Source organism: Alosa sapidissima, chromosome 21, assembly GCF_018492685.1.
Source record: "Alosa sapidissima isolate fAloSap1 chromosome 21, fAloSap1.pri, whole genome shotgun sequence".
NCBI classification, from domain to species: domain Eukaryota; kingdom Metazoa; phylum Chordata; class Actinopteri; order Clupeiformes; family Clupeidae; genus Alosa; species Alosa sapidissima.
Window position 1 is genome coordinate 27,596,545 of NC_055977.1, and position 24,211 is coordinate 27,620,755.

Sequence of the window (24,211 nt, forward strand, 5' to 3'; positions counted from 1 at the left end):
TATAATTGACATGTAAGTTGCTTTGGATAGGAGTGTCTGCTAGATGAATACATGTAAATGACATTTGTAACATTGAGGTCACGTAGTTGGTGTCATGTCAGTGAGACAGTCGTAACATGTCTCCTTGAAGTGTGTAGTTACTGGTGGCGACTCTTCTAATGAAGGTGTGTCGTTACCTGCCCTGCAAGTGTGTGTTGATTTTCACATTCCTACCCCAGACGCGATGGAACATGAGCATGTGTGTGTGGTGGCCCCGAGTCCCTGTGGGGCTTTTGGTGCATGTTCCCTCATGCTCCACTCTGCTGCTTAGAGGCTGGGGCCTGCAGACATGAGCTGAACTGAGGGAGTGTACAGGTGGCAGTCAGGACCTGGCGCTGTAACGGCGGAAGTCAGTTACAGGGAGTCGTCCCCCCCACCCCCCCCTAGAGAGGGACACGTTCGGGCTCATCGTGGCTGCAGCGGTGCCAATGAGACGGGTTCAGGCTCGCCTGTGCTGTGTTGTTCATTAGGAGTGCAGCTGTAACATCCTTTCGTTTCGCTCCACACGCTCGCTCTCTCTCTCTCTCTCTCTCTCTCTCTCTCTCTCTCTCTCTCTCTCTCTCTCTCTCTCTCTCTCTCTCTCTCTCTCTCTCTCTCTCTCAGGTATGAATGTTGTGTGTGTTCTGTGTGTTCTGTAGGTAAGGGCGAAACCAGTTTGTGGGCTAATAAGAGAAACCAGTTTGTGTTACTGAGTTGGTCTAGATGTGAAGCAAGGTTGTTTGCTGTCTGAGAACAGCCAGAGAAGTCTGTGCCGTTGTTTGTTGTTCACTGCATACTTGACTGATGTGAGGGAACCTTAATTTGCCTATTAAATCAGGTGTGTTAGACATCCCTCCTTTGATTGGTCAGGCAGGTTAATACAGGCCTGTGATTGGCTGGGTTCCAATTTATTCATGCACAGGGGGTGTGTGTGTGTGTGTGAGGCAGATGAGACTGCATGTTGTTTTTACATTTTAGTCCATCTGTGTAAGCACTCTCTGTGCACACCCTCACACACACACACACAGTGTACACCCGCGCTCTGCTCCATCAGCAACCTCCTCCACCCCACCAGCTGCTATCAGCATTCCTGTCCCTGGCCCTCTCACTCTGCAGAGACTCTCTCTCACCTCCCCTCACCCCCCTCTCCAACTGGAGGAGCCCAGCGGAGTGTGTGTGTGTCAGAGTTTCCGCTAGAAAAAAATGGTGCCGGTCAATATGACCGGCAGAGGTTTCGTTTTCCGGACATTTTGATGATATGCCGGTCAAATATCCTATTATCCCTTCTTAATTAGTCAAATTGAGGAAAACTGGAGACAGGCTATGTAGCTTAAAGAATGACATAATCAGGCTGTATAGAATGCAACATGTTCATTAGCCTAACTTTAAACATGCCTAACAAGATCTAGCCAGTATATTTTCATGGACAGCAATGTGTTCGTTCGTTGTTTTAAAAAGGCTACGTTGTTTGTTGCTGCTACCCACGTTATCTCCAGTGGTGACTGTTTAACATACACAGATGCGCACAAGAATGAGCGCTCACACCACTACCCCCTAATGCTATGCCTCTTTATTTGATAACAATAAATGAAGAAATGTTTCCTATTCTGGGAAATGTTTAGTTTCTTTTTCTTTCGGCCGCGGTTCAATGATACCGTTTAATTGTGCCAGAAATTATCCGCGGACCAGTAATCGCCTCGTCGAGGAGGCCCTAACCCTGCAGATCATAGACAGAGAACGCATAGGCCTACTGTATGCTTTGGGTAAAGAACACTGCATGTCCAGTGTACACGGAGAATGACAGTGTCTTGGAGAGGCCGCACCCCCCGCAACTCAAGTTGACCGGACATCTGAGGCTTCAGACGTTACCAATTTATCATCATCCATCGCGTCTGGCCTCTGAAAAAACTTTCAAGGCTAGTCTGCCTGGGCCTGGCCATGTTTGAACCGCCTCACTCATTTGTTCGTTGTTTAACATGGACGTTTTAAGCCGCGTGCGCTTCCTATTTGAAATGCAGCATAGGCTATGCGTGTTGTTTAATAGCTTACTTTTCAAACGGTAGAGCCTGTTCATTTAAAAAAACATAGACAGAGGACGTATAATATAGGCTTACGTATTAAGGCTTATTCTCAAATTCAGATTGCGTTAGGGGACGGGATCATTAGCCAATTTCAATCGGACAATTTGACCGGAGAGATCTAATTTTGTCGGACATTTCATTGTTTTTCCGGCCAATGTCCGGTAATTACCGGACAACGGAAACCCTGGTGTGTGTGTGTTTACCTCTTACAATAAATGCCTGTCTTATCAGGACCCAGGAAGAACCCCTCCCTCCCTCTATGAGCCCGTGCCGTTCCCAGAATGCAACCTGGGGCTTGAATATCAAAACTGGATAAACATTCCATGAATAGTGTTAGGAGGTAGATGTGTATGCTATGCCCATCTTTGTGTGTGTGTGCAACTTTGATTTTGAAGATACCAGGAGCTATTCAGGGTTTTAACTTTGATGTGGTATTGGTTGTAGAGGACACAAACACACACACACACACACACACACACACACACACACACACACACACACACACACACACACACACACACACACACACACATTCTCTCTTTTGTTTTCCCTCTCTCCTCCCCCCTGTGCTCTCTCTCCTCCCCCCTGTGCTCTCTCTCCTCCCCCCTGTGCTCTCTCTCTCTTCATGAAATGTCTTTTTGAAACTGACATTCAGACACCCAAATGAACACTGACAATCTTTCTTTCTCATTCACACACACATACACACACACACCATCTCTCTCTCACACACACACACCTCATGAACTCTCTCTCTCACACACACATGCACCACAGGCTGACTCAGAGCTGCATACTCAGCCTGGTGTCCTCTCCTCTCCTCTCCTCTCCTCCTCTCATCTGCTCTCTGCTCATACCGGTCAGTTTGAGCTGGCATGAAGACAGTGGCATCTGAAGCCTGTCCAACTGGGCCGCTCTGTTCTGACCTATTAATATCCACGCAGATGTCCGCTCTGACCATAGAGCCCAGAGCAGCGCTGGTCCTCCTCGGCGCTCGCACGCACGCACAGACACACACACACACACACACACACACACACACACACACACACACATACACACACACACCACAACACTATCGACCGGTCACTTCTTGCTGGCCTTCACTACCAGCGGTGATTGATGAGTTTGCTGGATAAATATATCAGTGGAGCCAAATGGATCAGTGAAGCTGTGCACTTGAAAGACTCAACTCCTTCCATTTACACTTAGTCGTTGAGCAGAGGCATTTCTCTAAGGAGACTTGCAGTGGACCAGTACTGTACAAATGGACATTTATTACATGAGTTCATTCCATTTCTTTTCCATGAGTATCACTGGCAAGATTTGAGTGTCCTTACCGCCTGTTAACAGCTGCAGAACCTCTCTAATTGGCCATAATCATTATATGCACTCTGTTCTACAGCTTTAAGAGTTCATCTTGCTGAAAGAAGCTAATTGGAAAGTCAGTAATTGAGTTTAAAATGAAAGCCTGTGTTTACAGCTCCTTAATGAAACTCCCCTTAATGGGGGTTTGTTTAGTGAGGTCATTTAGAATTGAGAAGAACACTATTGAGCAGAGCCAGAAACAAAGCTCCTGCTGAAGACCTGAAGTGCCCTAACTGACCCATGAAGCACGCTGCTGAAGTGCTTAGCACTCGCGTCCGGCGATAAATGGACACAACTGCCAATGATGTCAAGGAGCACCACTGAAACCATGACGTACTGTTAAATGCTCAGAACATCCCTACTAATCGTAGCGCTGAAACTTCACCTAGTCCTACAAACCAAAACCTATGAAGTACCCTACTGATTTGCTGAAGTACCTTAATTCATTAAGTAACCTATTGAAGTACTGAAGTATCGTATTCCATGAAGAAACCCTACTGTAGCATCCTATTCCATGAAGCACCCTACTGTAGCATCCTAACCTAGGAAGTACCCTACTGAAGTACCCTGACCTTTGACCTCTGTACCTCTCCCATTTGCCCCAGCCGCCACTCTGAACAGACGGGCCAATGCCCGGCCTCCTTTCTGCTGGACCAGCTGGCGTCGCCAGGGCGAGGGCGGGGTCTACCTGTCTCTGCCTGCCTACCTGTGCCGCAGGGGCATGCCCCCAAACTCCGCAGGTATCCCACGGGGCCTTGCGGTCTGATGTAGCTTGGCCTTACGCCGTCATAACTGACCAACCCCCATGGCCGACACTAAGAGCCTGTGATGTGAATATGGACTAACAAACGCAACGTTAACAAAACTACTTGCATGGTTAAGAGAACATGGAAGGAACGTGATTGAGCTTATGAGCATCTCGCGTGTGTGTGAACTGACACGCTCACACACACACACACATACCATCTGAGCATATTGGCATGAAGTCCCACAAATAACCTCATCATCTGACACATGTCCCATGCCCCCCCACCCTGTTGAATGCCAAACGTCTGTGAGGAATCTCCCCTCTCATTGCATGATCATGTGTTGTTAGGTTGAGAGTGGCACGTTCTCTCTCTCTCTCTCTCTCTCTCTCTCTCTCTCTCTCTCTCTCTCTCTCTCTCTCTCTCTCTCTCTCTCTCTCTCTCTCATATCCATGCATGCTGAAAGCATTAGCACTGATGCTAGCAGCTATGTTGCATATTAACTCCCATGTATACGCGGTATGTTTGTGCAGACATGTCGTGCTTTGGATCAAGCTTGTAAATCAGAAAAAACGTGAGCATGGTGTGCCAAATGTTCAAAGTGTGTGTGTGTGCGTGTTTTGATACACAGGGAAAAGGTAAGCCTTGTATTCATCAGTGACTGCCTGAGCTTCAGCTGTTCATGTAATCATTAACTTTGAATACTGACACGAGATCAGGTTTAGGTGTTTCAGAACAGCAAAATATGCTACTAGTGTCCCTCTGTCTCTCTTCTCTCTCAGCTCTTCTCATTAGTGTGCAGCAGAGTTGGACTCAGCTTGTGCTGTCCACATAACCTCCTAACCTGATTCTTTTCCATCTGCCAAGCTCAGTTCATATAGCCATTTACTAACTATACTGACAAAGCATGTTGTTGGGCGTCTGTCCACAGAAGAGTTTGCCAGTGTTGTCTGTTGTTGTGTGTAGTTTTGTCCTCCTGTTTGCTCTGCCATATTCCACACTCTCTTGTTCTATTAATCAGCCTATTAAGCCGAGTGTTTAACAGAGTGTGAGAGAGCCTCAGCTGTTTCTTGTTGCCACTCTTCCAAAGGCTTATAGTCTAATGTGTGTGAGAGCTGAGTACTTTGCTTGTGCTGGCACACACACTCTGCTTCTCTGTGTCCTCTTGTATCACGTTCTTGTTCTGTTGTTCTTTCACTCTTTCCTTTCTCATCCCTCTCTTCTATCGTTTTTCTTGTTCCCCACAGCGGAGTTGTCTCAGGCGGCCGGAGGCGCCAACCTGCTGCCCGTCAAGCGCTCGCCTCCCACTCCACCCAAGAGGATGACGCCGGTCACCAAGCGCCACTCCGAGGAGCCGCCCGCCGCCCCGGCCGGTCAGAGCGAGAGCTCGTCCTCGGCTCGGGCTGCCCCCGTGCCCCTCCCTGCCCCCTCCTCCTCCTCCTCCTCCGCCGCCACGGGCACCATCGGCGAGGACGACGGAGTTCCGTCTCCTCCGGCCTTCTCGCCACCCGCCGGTCCACATACCCCCCTCTCCGCCCCATGTCCACTTCCATCCACAGCCCCCGGCCAAACCTGCCCCTGCCCCGCAGGTGACCGTGACGACGGACCCCCCCAGCCCCACCACGGAGCCCCCCAGCCAGCCGCCGCTCCCGCTGCACCTGCTGATCGCGCGGGCGCTGGCCAGCCCTGGCCCCGCGGTGGCCAACCCGGACGGCTCGCAGCGCGCCCACTCGCTGCTCTTCGACAAGCCGCCCGACATCCTGCTGGAGGTGGGCGGACGCCACTCGCTGCCCATCACCATCGAGCCCCTCAGGCTGTAAGTGTCTTTTGTTTTTCCATTAAAGTTTCTGGGAGTGTCTAACACAGATTTGTACCTTAGGAATAGTTACGCTTTGATCTAGCACAGGGGTGTCAAACATAAGATCAGGTCAGATCAGATCAGGCCTGCCAGCAGGTTTCATACGGACCCCCAGATGTTTTGGGGGGGGAAGGGAAAATTAGAAAGAAAAGATATTCACATCCAGCTGTCTTCAACAATTTGTAATAAGTAATATCTGTGATAAACTCATTAAATCTAGCACTACAAACCATCTTCAGGAAGGAAGAGGTCAAAAAACTGACATGGAAGTAGGGTGTTTCAAGAGAGAAAGAGCAGGATATGACGAGTAAATGATTTGTACTTGTTTGCTCATGAGTGGGTATAGTAAAGGAGTATATAATTTAACAACACTCTGATACCAATGTAGAGAAATGAAAATTACCATGACAATGACGGCCCCCCATGAGGTCTCATTCCAAAAAATCTGGCCCACTGCCTAATATGAGTTTGACACCCCTGATCTAGCACCTATAAAAGTTGCTGGATGTGCGTACCCAGCACTCTACTTTGTGTCTGATCAGCAAAGCAATGTGTGTTGATTAGATTGGATAGTGCATGGCTATTGCCACAACCACCTTTGTAGTTCTGCAAAACGCAGCAACTGTGTTCAGTCACTCATCACTTCAGACATCACTGACTGATTAACGCTCCAGTCTGTGCAATGTGTGACTAAATTTGACATACAAGTGTTTTGCATTAGAATAGTGGACTGCATCTTTAATAGCGGTTTCCCCTACTGTTGTCATTTTGTTTTCTGCAGCTGCTGAGGTTAGATTAAAGATGTAGTTTCCTGATTACTTGAAATTCTGCATTTTCATTTTTCCGGTTACATTAAACTGTAGTTACTTGAAGCTGTTCTGCCAGCCATTGGGTTGCTGGTATCTCTGTTTAACTCTGTGCTGTGTTGTTGTTGCTGTCGTGGTAACGGAGTTTGTGTCTCCATAACACTGTATGACGTGCTGCTTTGAGACATGCTTGTGAAGAAGTAGCAAGAGTGCAGCTCTCTGGCTGCATTACTCATGTAGCTCAAGTGTCTTTATGGTACGGGGTCGTCTGAAGTCGTCATAGCGACACATGTTTAACTGTTGTTCTCTTTCTCTCTCTCTCCACTTCTCTTTCCTCCATTTCTGCTCCTCCCCTCGCTCTCTTACCCTTTGGTCTTTGTCCCTTCTTTTCCCATTGCTCTGCCTTTCCCTTCCCTTCCACCCTTTCCCCCTCTCTCCCCCACTCTCCCTCCCTCTTTCTCCCACTCTCTATCACTTCCTCGTGCTGCCGCTCTCTCCTTTTCTCTTTCCTTCTCCCTCTCTCATATCTTGCTGTCTCTCCTCCTCCCTTTCTCCCCCTCTCCCTCTCTCCCCCATCGTTCCCCCTCTCCAGGCCTGAGGATGATGACTTTGACATGGAGGAAGAGCTGGCTAAGGAGGAGCTGCGTAAGCAGCAGCGCTCGGCCCCCGCACCGCGTCACCCCCTCCAGCCGGCCCTGGAGCCGCGCAGCCGCCGCGGCATGGTGGAGGACCCCCGCGTCACCGTCATCCCCGAGGCCACTGGCCCTGGGGACAGCGAGGACGAGGAGGAGGAAGAGCGGGTGGACAAGGAGGAGGAGACGGACTCGGACTCGGACGGACCTATCCTCTACAGGGATGACGATGAAGATGAGGATGTTCCGACAGGTAAGGATAGTTGACCTTTGGTTGCAATGTGAATGTTCTAACCCGTAAACATGGCCGCCGAAATGAAAATCAGCTGGTAACACAGCTGTAATGCAGAGGTTGCATTAGATGTTCTCATTGTCCGTCATTTTGACTGACCGGATTGTACAAATTCCGTCATTATCTATTTTTGTTTGTCTTTTTTTCCATTTTAATGTCAGGTTGGCGTGACGTGATATCTAGCACCGCCACGTTTTTATCTCATTGTTTTAACATTTCTGTCAGATAACAGAACCTCTGCTGTAATGCAAGGCATTTTCATGCAATTGTGAAGCGGCTTTTAATGTAATTACATGTCATTCTGTTTGATTTGAGTGCCGAGGTGTGTTTCTCTCTGGTAACCTGTGTGTGTGTGTGTGTGTGTGTGTGTCAGGTGGTCTGGCGGACCGTGTGAAGCGTAAGGACACTCTGGCTCTGAAGCTGGAGAAGCAGCAGCAGCAGGACCCCAATCAGGAGAACGGCAACGGCTGGAGGAACCGCGAGCAGTGGGAGGCCATCCGCAGCAAGATCGGCTCTACGCTCACACGGTATGCTGTCTGTGTGTTAATTTGCTGCTGTTTGCTGTGTGGGTTTGCTGCAGTTGTTCATTCCATGTTTTTGTTGCGTTGCTGTCATATGCAGTTTTTCTGTCAGCTGTTGGCTCACAGCGTAATGGGGAACTTGTGCTACATTGTCTTAAAGGTCAACTCTGGTGTAAAAACAACCTAGATTTAGGATGATAATGAGTGTAAACTTTCATGAGGGACCAAACCGGCGTTAATCGGAGCAGTTTTGATTATGACCAGCATATTTGTGAAATAACATATAGCGATCGCCTTGTGGGCAAGCTCAGCTATGTCAGACAGTGCTCACCAAGTCAGTACACTTCTGTGCCACTGTGTAGAGGATCAGGCCAGTCAAACCCAAGTCATTTACACTTTGTTAGTATACAGCAAGGGTGTTAAAAAGGACTGTTTGTGCATTACCTTAATTCTTCTTCCTGTCTCTGCCAGGAAGAGGAGAAGTCTTTCAAAGTTGATTACCGAAAGCCCAAAAACGACTAGTATTGCACAAACAGTGCACCGAAGGCTATCGCTGCTATTTCATTTGTATATTCGATGTAAATGCATCTTCCAGTTTTACTGAAAACTACTCCAAGTCAGGTTGTTTTTGTCCCTAACAAATGTTTACACTTGTTATCTTCCAAAAATGGGGTGATGACGAGTAAGAACATCCTAGGTTGTGCTGAGGCTGGAGTTGTCCTTCAAGCTGTTCTCACTAACTCATAGGGGTAAATCATGTACTGTTAATAGATACAGTATGATTTAAACTGTAGGTTTTATTTGTACTGTACTGAGAGTAGGTATTTGTTTTGAATAAAAAAAAGTGTCATCCCAGAAGTTAAAATGACTGTGTTTGGCATTCTTGACAAGTGTGTCTGATTTGTGCTATTGTGTGTGTGTGTGTGTGTGTGTGTGTGTGTTCGTGTGTGTGTTCTCCTCTCAGGAGGTTAAGTCAGAGACCCACCGCTCAGGAGCTCGAGCAGAGGAACATTCTGCCTGGTGAGAATCTCTTCTCTTCTCTTCTCTTCCTTTCCTCATCCTGCTTCTCTCTCTCTCACCCCCCTCTCTTGCTCTGTAAATAGCCCTTCCTCATTCCCTTCCATCTCCAACTCACTTTCTGATAATGTCTTTACAGGGCACTTATCTCCCTCTCTTCTGTCACAAAATGTCCCTCACCTGTGCATTCCTAGGCAACCACTAAATCACTGTTGAGGAGGGATCCGATGTTCATAAAGACATTAACGCCCCCTTGTGGCCAAGCCATCTCAAACTTTACTCTCAGAACAAACAGTTGCTTCAAGGAAGATAATGTTTCACACCAATTCATACCTGCCAACAATACCTTTCTCCCGTGTTTCAAGGTCATCTCCAGACGCGCTCCCGATTTGTTATTTCCCCCAGAAAACTCCCGTAATTCACATGACCATCAAACTTCATTATAAACTCACGGATCCGTTCATTTTGTCTGTTAGTCTGACAATTCCCAGGTTGCCAGATAGTGTATGAAATACCTACACATACAAATTACTTTCCTCATGCAATTTCAAGCCTTTTGCCAAAAAACCTGACGGCAAAGTTTGTGTTGTTTACTTCTTTTATTTGTTACACAATATGTGTTGAAAATAACACAACTTGTGTTGTTTTTTAACACATCTCTGTGCTCAGATAGGGACAACACATTTGTTTTAAATGTGCAGGCTACCAGGCAGCAGGTGGGTTGTGAGCTAAAAGCAATGATCGGAATACAGTGTTGCAAGGAGTGTAGGCTGCAGTATGAAACGCAGATCATGATGCAGGGATTGCCTTTGTTGTTTTATTGATGCTTGCTGTGTGAACTGCTAAAGTAGCCAATCAAGAACAAGCTGGTTGATAGCAGTGGATTACGTTAACACCCGTATGGGTTATGTAATCTCCCATAGTTTGAAAGCTAAATGCCGGCAGGTATGCCCAGGCATAGTTAAAACATATGTATTTCTACAAACATGTTCTAAGGCCTCCTGTTCCTCTTGGGAGGGGAAACTAACTGAGAAACTGAAAACAAAGTAGTGCAGAAGAGAACACCAAACAGACTCGTTACGAGCTCCTAATATGGATGTTTACCACCACAACATCAACTCTCTCTTTTTTCTAGTTCAAGTTTGAGGGTTTTATTTGTTCCTTTCTTTCAGTACTCTCTCTCTCTGTCTCTCTCTCTTTCTCTCTCTGTGTCTGTCTGTCTGTCTTTCTCTCCTCTCTCCCGTTGCATTCATTCTTACACACACACACCTTTTGATTTTGATCCTCTCCCTCTCTCTTCTTTCACAAACGTTATACTGTATAGTGCCTCTCTCGCTCCCTCGGTCCTGATGAGATGTTCTGTCTTTTTCTGTCTTGCAGCCATGAATGATGAGGAGCGGCGGCTGGAGAGGAGTGAGATCAAACGCAGACTCACCAGAAAGGTAGCACACACACACACACACACACACATTCTAACACACTTCTAATCATCTCACAAAGCAAAGACATTGTTTGATGTGATGTGTAAAAGGTTAGCAGTTAGCACATAAATATGGATTTGGAAAACACTGATTAAACAGCCTCCTGTTAGTTTGCTGAAGAGAGTTGTTTTTCTACTCTAAGGCTGTAAATACACTTGCTTAGGTTTGAATGTATCTAATGTGTGTTTGTGCGCATCACACAGCTGTCCCAGAGGCCAACTGTCGCCGAGCTGCAGGCCAGGAAGATCCTGCGCTTCAACGAGTACGTGGAGTGTACAGACGCCCACGATTACGACCGGCGCGCGGACAAACCCTGGACCAAACTCACCCCCGCAGACAAGGTCTCCTTTCCGCCCAAGCACATCGACACTCCTAATATTGAATCTGTTTTCCCCATATGCTGCCTTGTTTACTGTGCAACAGCTAGAGATGAACTTTGATATGGAGAAAGAAGGGACACTTAGTGTAAGGTGTCTTGTCATTCTTTTGACAGTGTTCTAACATAAGTGGAGTATTTGGCTGCATTCTCCAGTCTGTATTCTCAAACTGTGTAATAACCCTGAATCTGAATCAGACTATCTGAGTCATCTCTGAGTCAGAGTATCTGATCTGATTCTGATGATGATGATGATGATGATGATGATGATGATGATGGTGTGTTTCTGTGTCCAGGCTGCCATCAGGAAAGAGCTCAATGACTTCAAGAGCACAGAGATGGAGGTTCATGAGGATAGCAGGATCTACACAAGGTACACACACACACACACACACACACACACAGTGACTTATAAACAAAGACCCAAGCTCCTATACACATACACACTTACTCTACATATACATACATGCGCACACATGCATGATGGCTAACGATGGACTTCTCTGAATGTTTAGGTTCCATCGGCCATAAAGTGTAATACAGCGTCACTGGAGGGTCCAGAGGCATCCAGCCTCTTCACCCATAACCCCTGCACCCCGGACCCACCGCCTCAAAGCCCTCTGGGATACGAGGGTCCTCCAACCTCCCTGCCCACCTAACTAGACAAGGACTGTAGAAGACGACGAGTGGGACTGGGGACAAACCTGAAGGGGTACACTGCCCACCTCACATGGGTCATTCGTAAGGAGTGGACTGCCGTCCCAGCCAGGGTACAACCAGTGACCTCATGGTTACTTAACTGGCCATGGCCAATACAAGCATGTGATCAGAGGGCCAAGGGCAGGAAGCACATAGCAGAGTGGAGTGGAATTCTGGGAAATTGAGTCCATTGTTGTGCCCATTACTGTGATACTGTTGTGGCAAGTCAGCCCTATTTCTTATGCAAGACTACACCATTCAAGTGGCCTTGGTCTGTTTTTCGATGACATTTAATGATAATTTGCAGTCGTTTTTACTGAGGAATCTGGAATACCTGTGAATATGTTGAAAGCGATGATGATTTGCTGGTCTACTGACGATGTCAGTAAGGAGTCATGTCAATGAGAATGTGATACAAGCTATGTGACTGTGTGTGTGTGTGTGTGTAAGAGTGTTTGTGTGTGTGTGTGTGTGTAAGAGTGTTGTGTGTGTGTGTGTGTGTAAGAGTGTTTGTGTGTAACAGTGTGTGTGTGTGTGTGTGTGTGTTTGAGAGAGCGAGAGACTGTGTTGCGCATTTACTGCATCTCTGCCTTATATGTTGTCTGACACGGTATCCACCCGGTCCCTGTTACTGGCTATCAGACACACACATACTGAACTGGATAGCAGCTTTAGATTAGAGAGCAGCAGTACTACATCATCAGTGGTATAGCACTACACACGCAACCCAATACTAGCCCCCAGCAGTCAGGCACTAGAGTTCGGAGCAAGCTCTCACACAGGGCACTGAAATGGTTCTAGAGTCACGGTACTGTACTGGTACTATTTGTTAAGAAGGGGGTTCTAGACCTGTTCTAGGTCAGTTCCTCTGATGGCCTAGCCTCTGACACCTCCAAATACATTACATACGACTTTCATTACTGACCAGCGTCTCCGATCACACAGGTTGTCTGCAGCCGGATCGGGGCCGGGTCAGTACCAGATGAGGGCCAGATGCAGGTGGCCTCTGGGGTCTGCGAACCCACGTTTTTTTTTTATCAAAAGTCTTTTTCTTGCCTGTCACATGACGCGCAATCAGGTGCTCCTGATGAGCTGGGCCACTTGGGAACTGAGATTGTCAATTGTAAAGGGGGTGGGGGAGGTGGTGGTGGTTTAGTAAGGCCACAGGTTAGCATTAAAGACACTAAGGCTCCATCCCATTACGTAGATTCATAACCTTGCACCCTCAAACTGTGCTTTGGGGTATCACACATGACGTGTTGTCAGAGGCAGGGCAGTAATAACGTCCCATTCGTGGTTTATTCTTTCACCCCTTTAACTCCTTATACACTTACACCCTTGTTCACCCCTCTAATACTTACGGTATTAATAATTACGGTTCCTTGACCCTTCAAAGTGCCCTTTGAAGGATGCAAGGCTGCAAGGACATGTAATGGGATGCTGCTTCTGCCTCTCACCACTGACAGGAAACAAACTCCTCAAGGCATTTGTTTTTTTAACTGGTTGATGGTACTGCGTGTTAACCGGTAGTAAGGTCCTCACAATGTCCAGTTTTGTTTTAAATGTAATTAAAATGTTTCAGTATGTTGTTTTATAAGCACAAATATTGACCATATTGATACGGTAATACAGTAACTGCAATATGACAGACTGGTTTAAAAAAAAAAAAAGATTTATTTTAATGTTGTATAGTTTTTTACATAAAGAAATATGTTTCAACTACTAATGAATGGTCAATCCACAACTGAATTAAAAGTTTCAAAGACTTCATTTGTATGTGTTTTCATTTTAGTGCACAGACTTTTAAAAGTGTCAAAGACTTTTCAATTGCATGTGTCTCCATTTTAGTGCAGACTTTTAGTCACAACTTTGTAATTAGTCGTTGAGTAAACATCAACAAAGAAACATTAAATGATGTTTGATTAGGATACTTTAAACACTCTTTAAATACTTGTTTGTTCATTTATTGGTGCAACCACAGGGCTAACCGAACCAATACACTGCTTTGCATTCTTCTACATTCTTATAAGAATGTGAGGTCTCTAGAAACAAAGCATTTCACATTTTCAGTGCATTGTATCTGGGTCCCCAAATGTTAGTCAATATCTCACATCCCGTGTCTGCAGGGCCAATCACCGCTTGTTCATACAGTTGCAAGGCAGCTTGCTGCACTTCTCCTGTTCACCAGCAGGGGGTAATATTGACTAACAACATTAAATAGTCATCACCCGCTCTTTTAATTGACCTGGTTACTTTCTCCTCTATCAGTGGATGGATGAGATGGTAGAGTTGCAGTTAGCAACATCTCGCTGGTCTGGCTCTCTGTCACCACTGTGCAATGATATCATGCCGAGGATGATGAGGGCAGAGTTTCTTTGCTGTGACAGGTTTGCAATGATGGAAGACTCTAATCGCCTCTCCTCCTGTCCTCTTCAGTACACATCTCCAGTAATGATACCTGCCATCCACACAGACAGAGAGAGAGAGAGGGGGGAGTGGGGCGGAGCCAGATTTATATCTACCTATGGCATCTGCCAGTGCCTATTTATCTAATCACACACAAACCAGTATTGCGTCTGTGTTGAATCACGTCATGTAGGCTAAATTTTCTACCTGCCTATTCTACCTACAGTACCTGCCACATTTTCAAGGTCATTTAAGTGTTAATTTTAGGCCTACTTTTGTAGTAGCGTTTAATGATAATACTGTTTTAAGTATGAAACATTGGTCGTAGTGTTATCCAATTGCATGCCGTTCTGCATTCATTCAATTCAATGCATTCTTGGTGCCACCCCTTGAGTTGGGCCATTTTCATTAGTCATGGCCCTTAATCTTTCGGATTTGGGTCTGGAATCTCCAGATTGGTATGGTACCTAGTATGGTATGCTAGTGGTGTCCCATTTCCAAGGGGATTATTCTCACCCTTATGTCTCTTGTTCGAGGGACAAGGGGTAGGGGAAGAATGAGAAATGGGACAGGGTCTAAAACTGAGAAATGGGATTTAATTGGCCTTAGGGTCTGTAGCATGATGAATGTAATGTTATGCTTTCAAAGACCCTACCTCATTAGATAGATTAACCAACAAACCAACAAACCATTTTTAAAGACCTTAGACAATAGTTTAGATTAAGGTCAATCTTTCATTGGGGTTTATTTCATTCCTGTTTTATAAAAGAATATGTTAAGTAGAAGTGTTTGCTGATTTGTATTTGATTTTGGAGGACATTGTTAAGCTCTTTGCCAGCTCAAAAAAAAAGGTCAAATTATTTGAACAGCTACAGAAATAGACGGCCATAGATATTGTTCTCTAGTTCGCCCGTCGGTATGATTGCTATGCTCAGTGTATAAGCGAAGCGCGTGTTTGACATGGTAGCTGGCCGTGGTCCTGGAATGCCTGACGTGGAGATTGTGATGGAGTGATAGCCGCTTGCACCCCCTGTGTAAGGAGGATGAGTAACTGGGCTATCAGTGAAATGGAGTAGGGGGAGGAGGAGGGATATTTTTGCGAACACCGGGGCGTGTGACGTATAGATAAGGAGGCCGGCCTAAATATCCTGGTGGCGGAAGACAGGTGAGTTCATTGCTGTCAATCATCAAGCTCCTCTCTGTTTTTTAGAATAAAATAGAATAGAATAGAATATCTTTATAGGATATCTTAATGTCCCCATGGGGGAATTTGTCCTGGACATAGCACAGCATAAATGATAGATAACTTAGATAATTAACTTTAATATATGTGTTTATTTGTATTTGCATTTTTTTTTTTGAAAAATACCAAGAAATTTGATGTGATAGTCTTTGTCCTTTGTCCTTCAATTGTCGAGCATAGTGTCTGGTTGATGCTTTTCCAAATGTATTTGTGCTCATTTAACATTGTGAGCCTGTTTCTGTTTATCTGGATGTTTTGCCTCAATTAATCAGTGCCCCACTACGGCCACCCTAGTCAAAACGTCTGGAATGGCCACTGCGGGAGAGGAAGGATGGAGATGGGGGTCTGAAGAGGTGAAGAGATTGTGTTGTGCTAACATCATGACTCATCAGTGAGGGACTGGGAGCCTGTATGTATCATCAGTCTTTTTCACTTAGGACATGGAGGAGTCTGTCATGCACTGTCAACACAGATGCATTAGAGGGTGTTGAACTCGTATGTTTTGTGTATGGAAAACCCTAAAATGCAAAAAGAAACGAACCACAAGGGGAATTTGTTTTGTTTGGATAAGAAAAGGTTCAGAAAATTATCTAAATCATTTTTTTAAACCAATAGTGTTTTGGTAATTATGTATTTTTGGTGCCTAAATATTCATTTACCCAGTTGTTAAACACTTACATTTGCTGTTTTTGCACTGCTAGACTGTTTAAAATTATTCCAGTGATGTCCATACAATATCCATATTAAGGATGTCTACATCACAATGATGCCAGGGGCACAAAATGGCACCCAGTTTCTCAGCAGAACCAATTTCCACTAGCTGATGCAAACTATTCCTGTGCAATTCTGTGCAGTTTGGTCATGTCCCAAATTAAAACTAAACGATATCAAGGATTCCCAGACCACAAAGGACATAGGGTGGTCATCAGCAGTCCAGAGGAGTTCATGAACACAAAATGGCTTCTGATGTGTAGGCGTCGTCCTGGTTAGAGGCATTGGCAGCCCTGAATTTTAAGTTGAAAATTTAGAATAATTTCTGAAATAAATGCAAATGAACCCATGTTGTTTGATCAGAATATGAAATAAAATGTCTAAAACTGAAGAACTAAAAGAAAAATGGCATGCTGATGAATGTAAATTAGGTCCTCAATCTAAAATCTAAATTAGTTCCTTTTTTAGGAATAATACTATAGTCACCTGTCCTTCCAAGTTTTTTCTAAATTCTTAAACGCTAACCGTGATTCTTATAGCACAATTTCTAAAACTATTCATTTGTATAGCAAAACCACTCACTGAGTTTGCAAAACTAAACGTACAAACACTGCTTTGCACTCAGTTTGCAATTTTGTAACACACACTTTGCAAAACTGTAGGTACAATCCACTGCACGGCACTCTTTTTGCATAACTGTAAACACAACTCACTGCTTTACACTCAATTTCCAAATGATCAACACACTCCTAGCAAAACTATACACATCTATGCCTATTATTTACACTATTTTGCAAACTGTCTGACACACTGTCACATCAGGAAAATTGTTTTAGATAATTAAGCAGTGTAAACAAGCCACAGCTGTCCGTGTGGAGTACAATGGAGGGAGCAGGAAGAGTGAGAAGAGTGAGAATTAGAGGAGGCCTAGGAAGAGGACGTGGAGGTGAAGAAGTAGGAGGAAGAGGATGAGGAAGAGCACGCAGAGGTGAAGAAGCGAGAGGACGACAAGGACAAGGAGGTGAAGTTAGAGGAAGAGGACAAGGAGGAGCAAGAGGAGGACGAGGAGGGGGAAGAAGAAGGGTAAGAAGAGGAAGAAATAGCCCTTTTACAGGCAAACAAATCAGTCTAAATGTGGATATTGACTTGTCAGGCCTGGATACGGCATTCCAGATATTTTCCCCGGTGCCTTGAGGACATTGCATGTGATGTAGACGAAATTTTTGAGAGACGACACAATGTAGACTGATTTTTTTTTTTTCCAGTGAAATTGCTATTTTGTGTTTTGACTTGGAAAAACACACTTGTGTTTGTTTTGATGTGTGTAAATAAACACCAATACTTGAAGTTTAGATCCCTGTATGTTTACTATGAATTATGACAAAAGTATGACATCAAACTGACATAGCCTACCTTGTGCACAGAGAAAGCAAAAGCCAGATGTGTATTTTATTCATACTATCAGTGTGTAGTTGCCACATTGTGTGCTTACTATTGTGATGGCTTGTGTTTACTGTTTGATACGAAAACACCATTTTTACAAAGGTGTGAAGAGTTAAGCAAGGTGTGTTAGCTTTTGCAAGAGAACTACAATGTTTTGCTGATTTGGTGAAAGGTTTTCCTATTTGTGTGTAGAGTTTTGCTAAAATAGCCAATAGTTACAAAAAATGTGCTTAAGCAATTAAAAAAAACTGTAATAGGCTAGTGTTCACAAAAATCACCTAATTAATGATGCTTTTAGGCTTCTGCATAAAAAGGGGACCTGTTGTATCCAGTTCCGTTGTCACAAAGGGTAAGAGGAGAGACGTTTGACTCATAGTTCATAATGCAATCAAGAAGTTTTCACGGTCATGGTGAAAATAAGCGATTTATTTCAACATAGCATATTCGCCCCATAGGGTTACACTGTAGTCATCAGACGTTGGCATCCAACATGGCAAGAGTTGGCCAAACTCTCTCTATATACGGCTCTGGTGGTAATAAGAGACTCAGTGATGCTGCACCAATTAGCTTCCAATATAACCAATGGAACTGGCTACACCAGATTTGATAATGGCACACACGTTTGAGAAAATGAATCGCTCCACGAACGGAACCCTTTAGCTGTGCACTCGCCGTAGCCTGGCTGTAAACCAAATAGGGTTCAACAGCCCAAGGCCAGGAGAATCCACCAATAAAAGGAAAGCACAAAAAGTGTGTTTTTAATTTATTTTATGAATATTTATTCATGATTATTTGCATAGCTGTCATATTTTGTGAAGGTCTGGATGGAAATGTATTGCTTTCATAAATGCCGTGCCTTGTCACAAAAGCATCACTGAGCTCAACAAGCTAGATTCATGGTGCCTTCAAGGCACTTCGGAAGACAAGGACCGCCCCCGTGGCTATTTGTTTTTCCCACAGCAAGTGTGCTTTGCCGTCGGAACGTGTGACACGGATGCCACAACAAAGGTTAAAACATACACTCACTAATCCTGAATAAACAACTGTATTTGCTTAAAATATAGTGTAAGACGCTTGTGAAAGAAAGATATGCAGCTTTCAAGTGACAAAAACGGCAAATTCCCAAGTTCACATTAAAACTGTTGGACATGAAAGGCCACATGGACTACAAACGAACTACAACGTGACGACAAAAGTGATGACGAGCCCCTAACTGGGCAACTCTGTTAGCAAAATCTAGCCCCAGTTTCCGACCTCTGACTCACATATTACGTGACGTGAATGACGCGGAATGATGATGTTTTGCCTCGGAAAAAGGTTTTTCCGAAGCCCATGAACGCTAGGTCTAGCCCCAGTTACCGACCTCTGACTCACACATTACGTGACGTGAATGACGCGGAATGAAGATGTTTTGCCTCGGAAAAAGGTTTTTTCCGAAGCCCATGAACGCTAGGTAAGTGCTCCCCTTCACCTGTGAGCCTTAATGAGTCATGTCAGTGACTGCTCACGTCCTCCTCATCTGCTGATACAACAACCGGAGAGTGCTCTACTGCTAGCCCTACTCCTCATTACATGTTCAGTAAGGAGGATTTGGTCGTGCTAACAGTAAGTATGGTTGGTAAGTAAGTCTACAGCACAGGAGAAGAGACAGATGGCAACCAGCTTTGTGGGCGAACAAACTTGCTAAATGTTTAACAGTGGTGTCTCAAGCAACAGGGACAATAGATAAACTGGTGTGATGTTGAGAAAAGGAAGATCAGCTGGAGAGCCATGGGCCATAAATGCTTACCGCGTTAAATTTCATTGTTGGAACCAGGCTTGTGCAAAATTCTGAATTTAATTGAGAATGACTCCTAAATTCCAATTCAATTCTTGGATTTGAATTTAATTTGAATTGAGGTCAAAAACAGGATGTAGAATTACAATTCAAATTTGAATAAAAAAAAAATAGAAATTCATATACATAATTTGAGGGTGGTATTTATGTCACAACAAAGCTTCACAGTATATGTCAGATATGATTGCATCAAACAAACAACAAACAACTTATAACTTAAAACAGTAACAAATTACATTTCCAAAGTAACCTTCCTAAAACTGAATGTATGTGAGATTCAACACATACTTTATGTTGTGTGACTGTGGAATTGCTTTGAATTGCCATGAATTTAATTCACTTCCTGTCATCCCAATTCAAATTCAACTTCCTGTGGGGCGGAGCCAGTTCTATTCAAATTCTAATTCATGAATTGAATGGAGACCCACACTAAAATTTGGAATTTTGCACAAGCCTGGAGCATCACTGTATGATGTTCTTCCAGCTCCAAAGAACCTCAGTCAACATGTGGAGACAGAAGCTGTAAGTTATGTATGGATCCTGGCTCTTTAAAGCATATTCTGCATATTCGGTTGTAAAACTAACCTGACCCAGAGACACCTGGAGACAATCTAGTTTTTAAAGGAGAATTCCGGTGTGATATTGACCTAAAGTGTATCGAAACATGATACCGAGTGTGAACGTATGTCTCATAGCCCATCTCGGCTTGTCCCCTGCACTCCAAAATCTGGCGCTAGTTAGCCGATGCTACCAACATCTTTTTCAATAGTGGTGCTTCGGCATCGGGCTAGCCATGCAAATAAATCACTGTTTTACACCCATTTACGAGGCTCAATGTATCTCCACACTTCATTGGTAGACTTCCGAGGGCCCTGACATTTAAAACGAGACATTGAGAACTTTGAAAAAGCACTGGTAGTTTACTTACAAGACGATTTATACAGACAGTATCTTCATGAAGTTTAGCGTTTGCAGCCATCTTGAATTTAGTCACGATAAGTCGAGCAACGAGTAAGAATGAACAGCTATGATAAGAGATCAGATTCCAAAAATAATTCAGTGGAAATGCATGGATTCCAGTTGCTGCTCCTGGAAGAAACTGGAATCCATGCATTTCCACTGAATTATTTTTGGAATCTGATCCCTTATCATACCTGTTCATTCTTACTCGTTGCTCGACTTATCGTGACTAAATTCAAGATGGCTGCAAACGTTAAACTTCGTGAAGATACTGTCTGTATAAATCGTCTTGTAAGTAAACTACCAGTGCTTTTTCAAAGTTCTCAATGTCTCGTTTTAAATGTCAGGGCCCTAGGAAGTCTACCAATGAAGTGTGGAGATACATTGAGCCTCATAAATGGGTGTAAAACAGTGATTTATTTGCATGGCTAGCCCGATGCCGAAGCACCACTACTGAAAAAGTTGTTGGTAGCATCGGCTAACTAGCGCCAGATTTTGGAGTGCAGGGGACAAGTCGAGATGGGCTATGAGACATACGTTCACACTCGGTATCATGTTTCAATACACTTTAGGTCAATATCACACCGGAATTCTCCTTTAAATCACTGACGTGTTTTCTTGAGAGCTGAAGTTAACTCTTTGCCAGCAAATGACAGGGACAGTAGAATTTAGTTTGTGTAAAAAGCTTAGAAAATTCCAACAAATACAGGAAGATGGGACAAAGCACAGGATTGGAAATGCTACTGGTGGTTCCACAATGTGTTGTTATGACCAGACATGGTGTTGTATTCGGAGTGTGAGCACATTGTCTACTTTAGCTATTCCCTTTGAAGATGTGATGGAGGAAACTGTAGGTGTCAAAGTATTCAGAACTGGTAGCAGAGGTGAGGGAATGTGACTGGCAAGCATACAGTGTAGAAAAGCCACACCACATCTGTTGGACGTCTCAAAGACAGAGTATCCGAGCATAAAAATGCCATTAGAAAAGTCAATTTGGATATGGCAAAACGTGTGCACAAGGATTTATAAACGATCAAAAAGAACATTTGGGGTGGTGACCGATTAAAATAAATTTTGCAGAGAGAAACATTCTATATATACGATTTACAGGCCAGTGTACCCTGGGTTGGATGAAGAAATAGATTGCAGTCCTTTCTTGTGATCATTTTCTCTGTAGATTTCGTTTGGGCTTAACTTGCAATAGCCACCTAGACTCTCTATATGTGGATATTCATGATGTATAACCACCTAGTGGACTGTTTTTTTTTTTTGTTCTTTTGCATGTGATTATTAACAGCCAGCCACCTATATGGATTTTTTTTGGCATACTTAATGTGGTAACTCACCATGTCACTCAGGTGTTTCCAATTAGCCTACACAAGAGGGGAAATTGTTTGTCTGGGAAGCATACCCTGAAGGAGGCTGTCTGCGCTGCTACTCATGGGTTGCGTCTCCCTATGTCTTTTACATTTTCTATTATGAAATAGCCAGTAAAATAAAGGCTTTTTAAATTTTGAAGAAGAGTGCCTTGGATTTCCTTTTTTTTTTCCTTTTGGTTTTCAAGGACGGTCACTGAAAGGAGCTGTGATAAGTTGTCTGAGGCTGCTGAAAAGCAAGCCATGGCTGAGGCGCTCACACACTTGGTTTTTACGTCACACACCGGGGCGTGTGACGTATAGATAAGGAGGCCGGCCTAAATATCCTGGTGGCGGAAGACAGGTGAGTTCATTGCTGTCAATCATCAAGCTCCTCTCTGTTTTTTAGAATAAAATAGAATAGAATAGAATATCTTTATAGGATATCTTAATGTCCCCATGGGGGAATTTGTCCTGGACATAGCACAGCATAAATGATAGATAACTTAGATAATTAACTTTAATATGTGTGTTTATTTGTATTTGCATTTTTTTTTTAAAATACCAAGAAATTTGATGTGATAGTCTTTGTCCTTTGTCCTTCAATTGTCGAGCATAGTGTCTGGTTGATGCTTTTCCAAATGTATTTGTGCTCATTTAACATTGTGAGCCTGTTTCTGTTTATCTGGATGTTTTGCCTCAATTAATCAGTGCCCCACTACGGCCACCCTAGTCAAAACGTCTGGAATGGCCACTGCGGGAGAGGAAGGATGGAGATGGGGGTCTGAAGAGGTGAAGAGATTGTGTTCAGTTGTTCATCAGTGAGGGACTGGGAGCCTGTATGTATCATCAGTCTTTTTCACTTAGGACATGGAGGAGTCTGTCATGCACTGTCAACACAGATGCATTAGAGAGTGTTGAACTCGTATGTTTTGTGTATGGAAAACCCTAAAATGCAAAAAGAAACGAACCACAAGGGGAATTTGTTTTGTTTGGATAAGAAAAGGTTCAGAAAATGATCTAAATCATTTTTTTAAACCAATAGTGTTTTGGTAATTATGTATTTTTGGTGCCTAAATATTCATTTACATTGTTAAACACTTACATTTGCTGTTTTTGCACTGCTAGACTGTTTAAAATTATTCCAGTGATGTCCATACAATATCCATATTAAGGATGTCTACATCACAATGATGCCAGGGGCACAAAATGGCGCCTAGTTTCTCAGCAGAACCAATTTCCACTAGCTGATGCAAACTATTCCTGTGCAATTCTGTGCGGTTTGGTCATCTCCCAAATTAAAACTAAACGATATCAAGGATTCCCAGACCACAAAGGACATAGGGTGGTCATCAGCAGTCCAGAGGAGTTCATGAACACAAAATGGCTTCTGATGTGTAGGCGTCGTCCTGGTTAGAGGCATTGGCAGCCCTGAATTTTAAGTTGAAAATTTAGAATAATTTCTGAAATAAATGCAAATGAACCCATGTTGTTTGATCAGAATATGAAATAAAATGTCTAAAACTGAAGAACTAAATGAAAAATGGCATGCTGATGAATCTAAATTAGGTCCTCAATCTAAAATCTAAATTAGTTCCTTTTTTAGGAATAATACTATAGTCACCTGTCCTTCCAAGTTTTTTCTAAATTCTTAAACGCTAACCGTGATTCTTATAGCACAATTTCTAAAACTATTCATTTGTATAGCAAAACCACTCACTGAGTTTGCAAAACTAAACGTACAAACACTGCTTTGCACTCAGTTTGCAATTTTGTAACACACACTTTGCAAAACTGTAGGTACAATCCACTGCACGGCACTCTTTTTGCATAACTGTAAACACAACTCACTGCTTTACACTCAATTTCCAAATGATCAACACACTCCTAGCAAAACTATACACATCTATGCCTATTATTTACACTATTTTGCAAACTGTCTGACACACTGTCACATCAGGAAAATTGTTTTAGATAATTAAGCAGTGTAAACAAGCCACAGCTGTCCGTGTGGAGTACAATGGATGGAGCAGGAAGAGTGAGAAGAGTGAGAATTAGAGGAGGCCTAGGAAGAGGATGTGGAGGTGAAGAAGTAGTAGGAAGAGGAGGAGGAAGAGGACGCAGAGGTGAAGAAGCGAGAGGACGACAAGGACAAGGTGAAGTTAGAGGAAGAGGACAAGGAGGAGCAAGAGGAGGACGAGGAGGGGGAAGAAGAAGGGTAAGAAGAGTAAGAAATAGCCCTTTTACAGGCAAACAAATCAGTCTAAATGTGGATATTGACTTGTCAGGCCTGGATACGGCATTCCAGATATTTTCCCCGGTGCCTTGAGGACATTGCATGTGATGTAGACGAAATTTTGA

General features: G+C 43.9%; 1 protein-coding gene across 1 annotated transcript in view; it reads left to right on the top strand.

Annotated features, from left to right (window-relative positions):
- Positions 1-13,661, top strand: part of phactr4a (phosphatase and actin regulator 4a) — a 28,018-nt gene extending 14,357 nt beyond the window's left edge. The window contains 10 exon segments of the mRNA XM_042075983.1: positions 4,073-4,207; positions 5,461-5,722; positions 5,724-6,029; positions 7,470-7,762; positions 8,175-8,328; positions 9,287-9,342; positions 10,720-10,781; positions 11,024-11,161; positions 11,493-11,569; positions 11,712-13,661. Of these exon segments, the coding sequence (XP_041931917.1) occupies positions 4,073-4,207; positions 5,461-5,722; positions 5,724-6,029; positions 7,470-7,762; positions 8,175-8,328; positions 9,287-9,342; positions 10,720-10,781; positions 11,024-11,161; positions 11,493-11,569; positions 11,712-11,727 (1,499 nt within the window). The 3' untranslated portion in view covers positions 11,728-13,661.
- Positions 13,662-24,211: the final 10,550 nt, after the last annotated feature.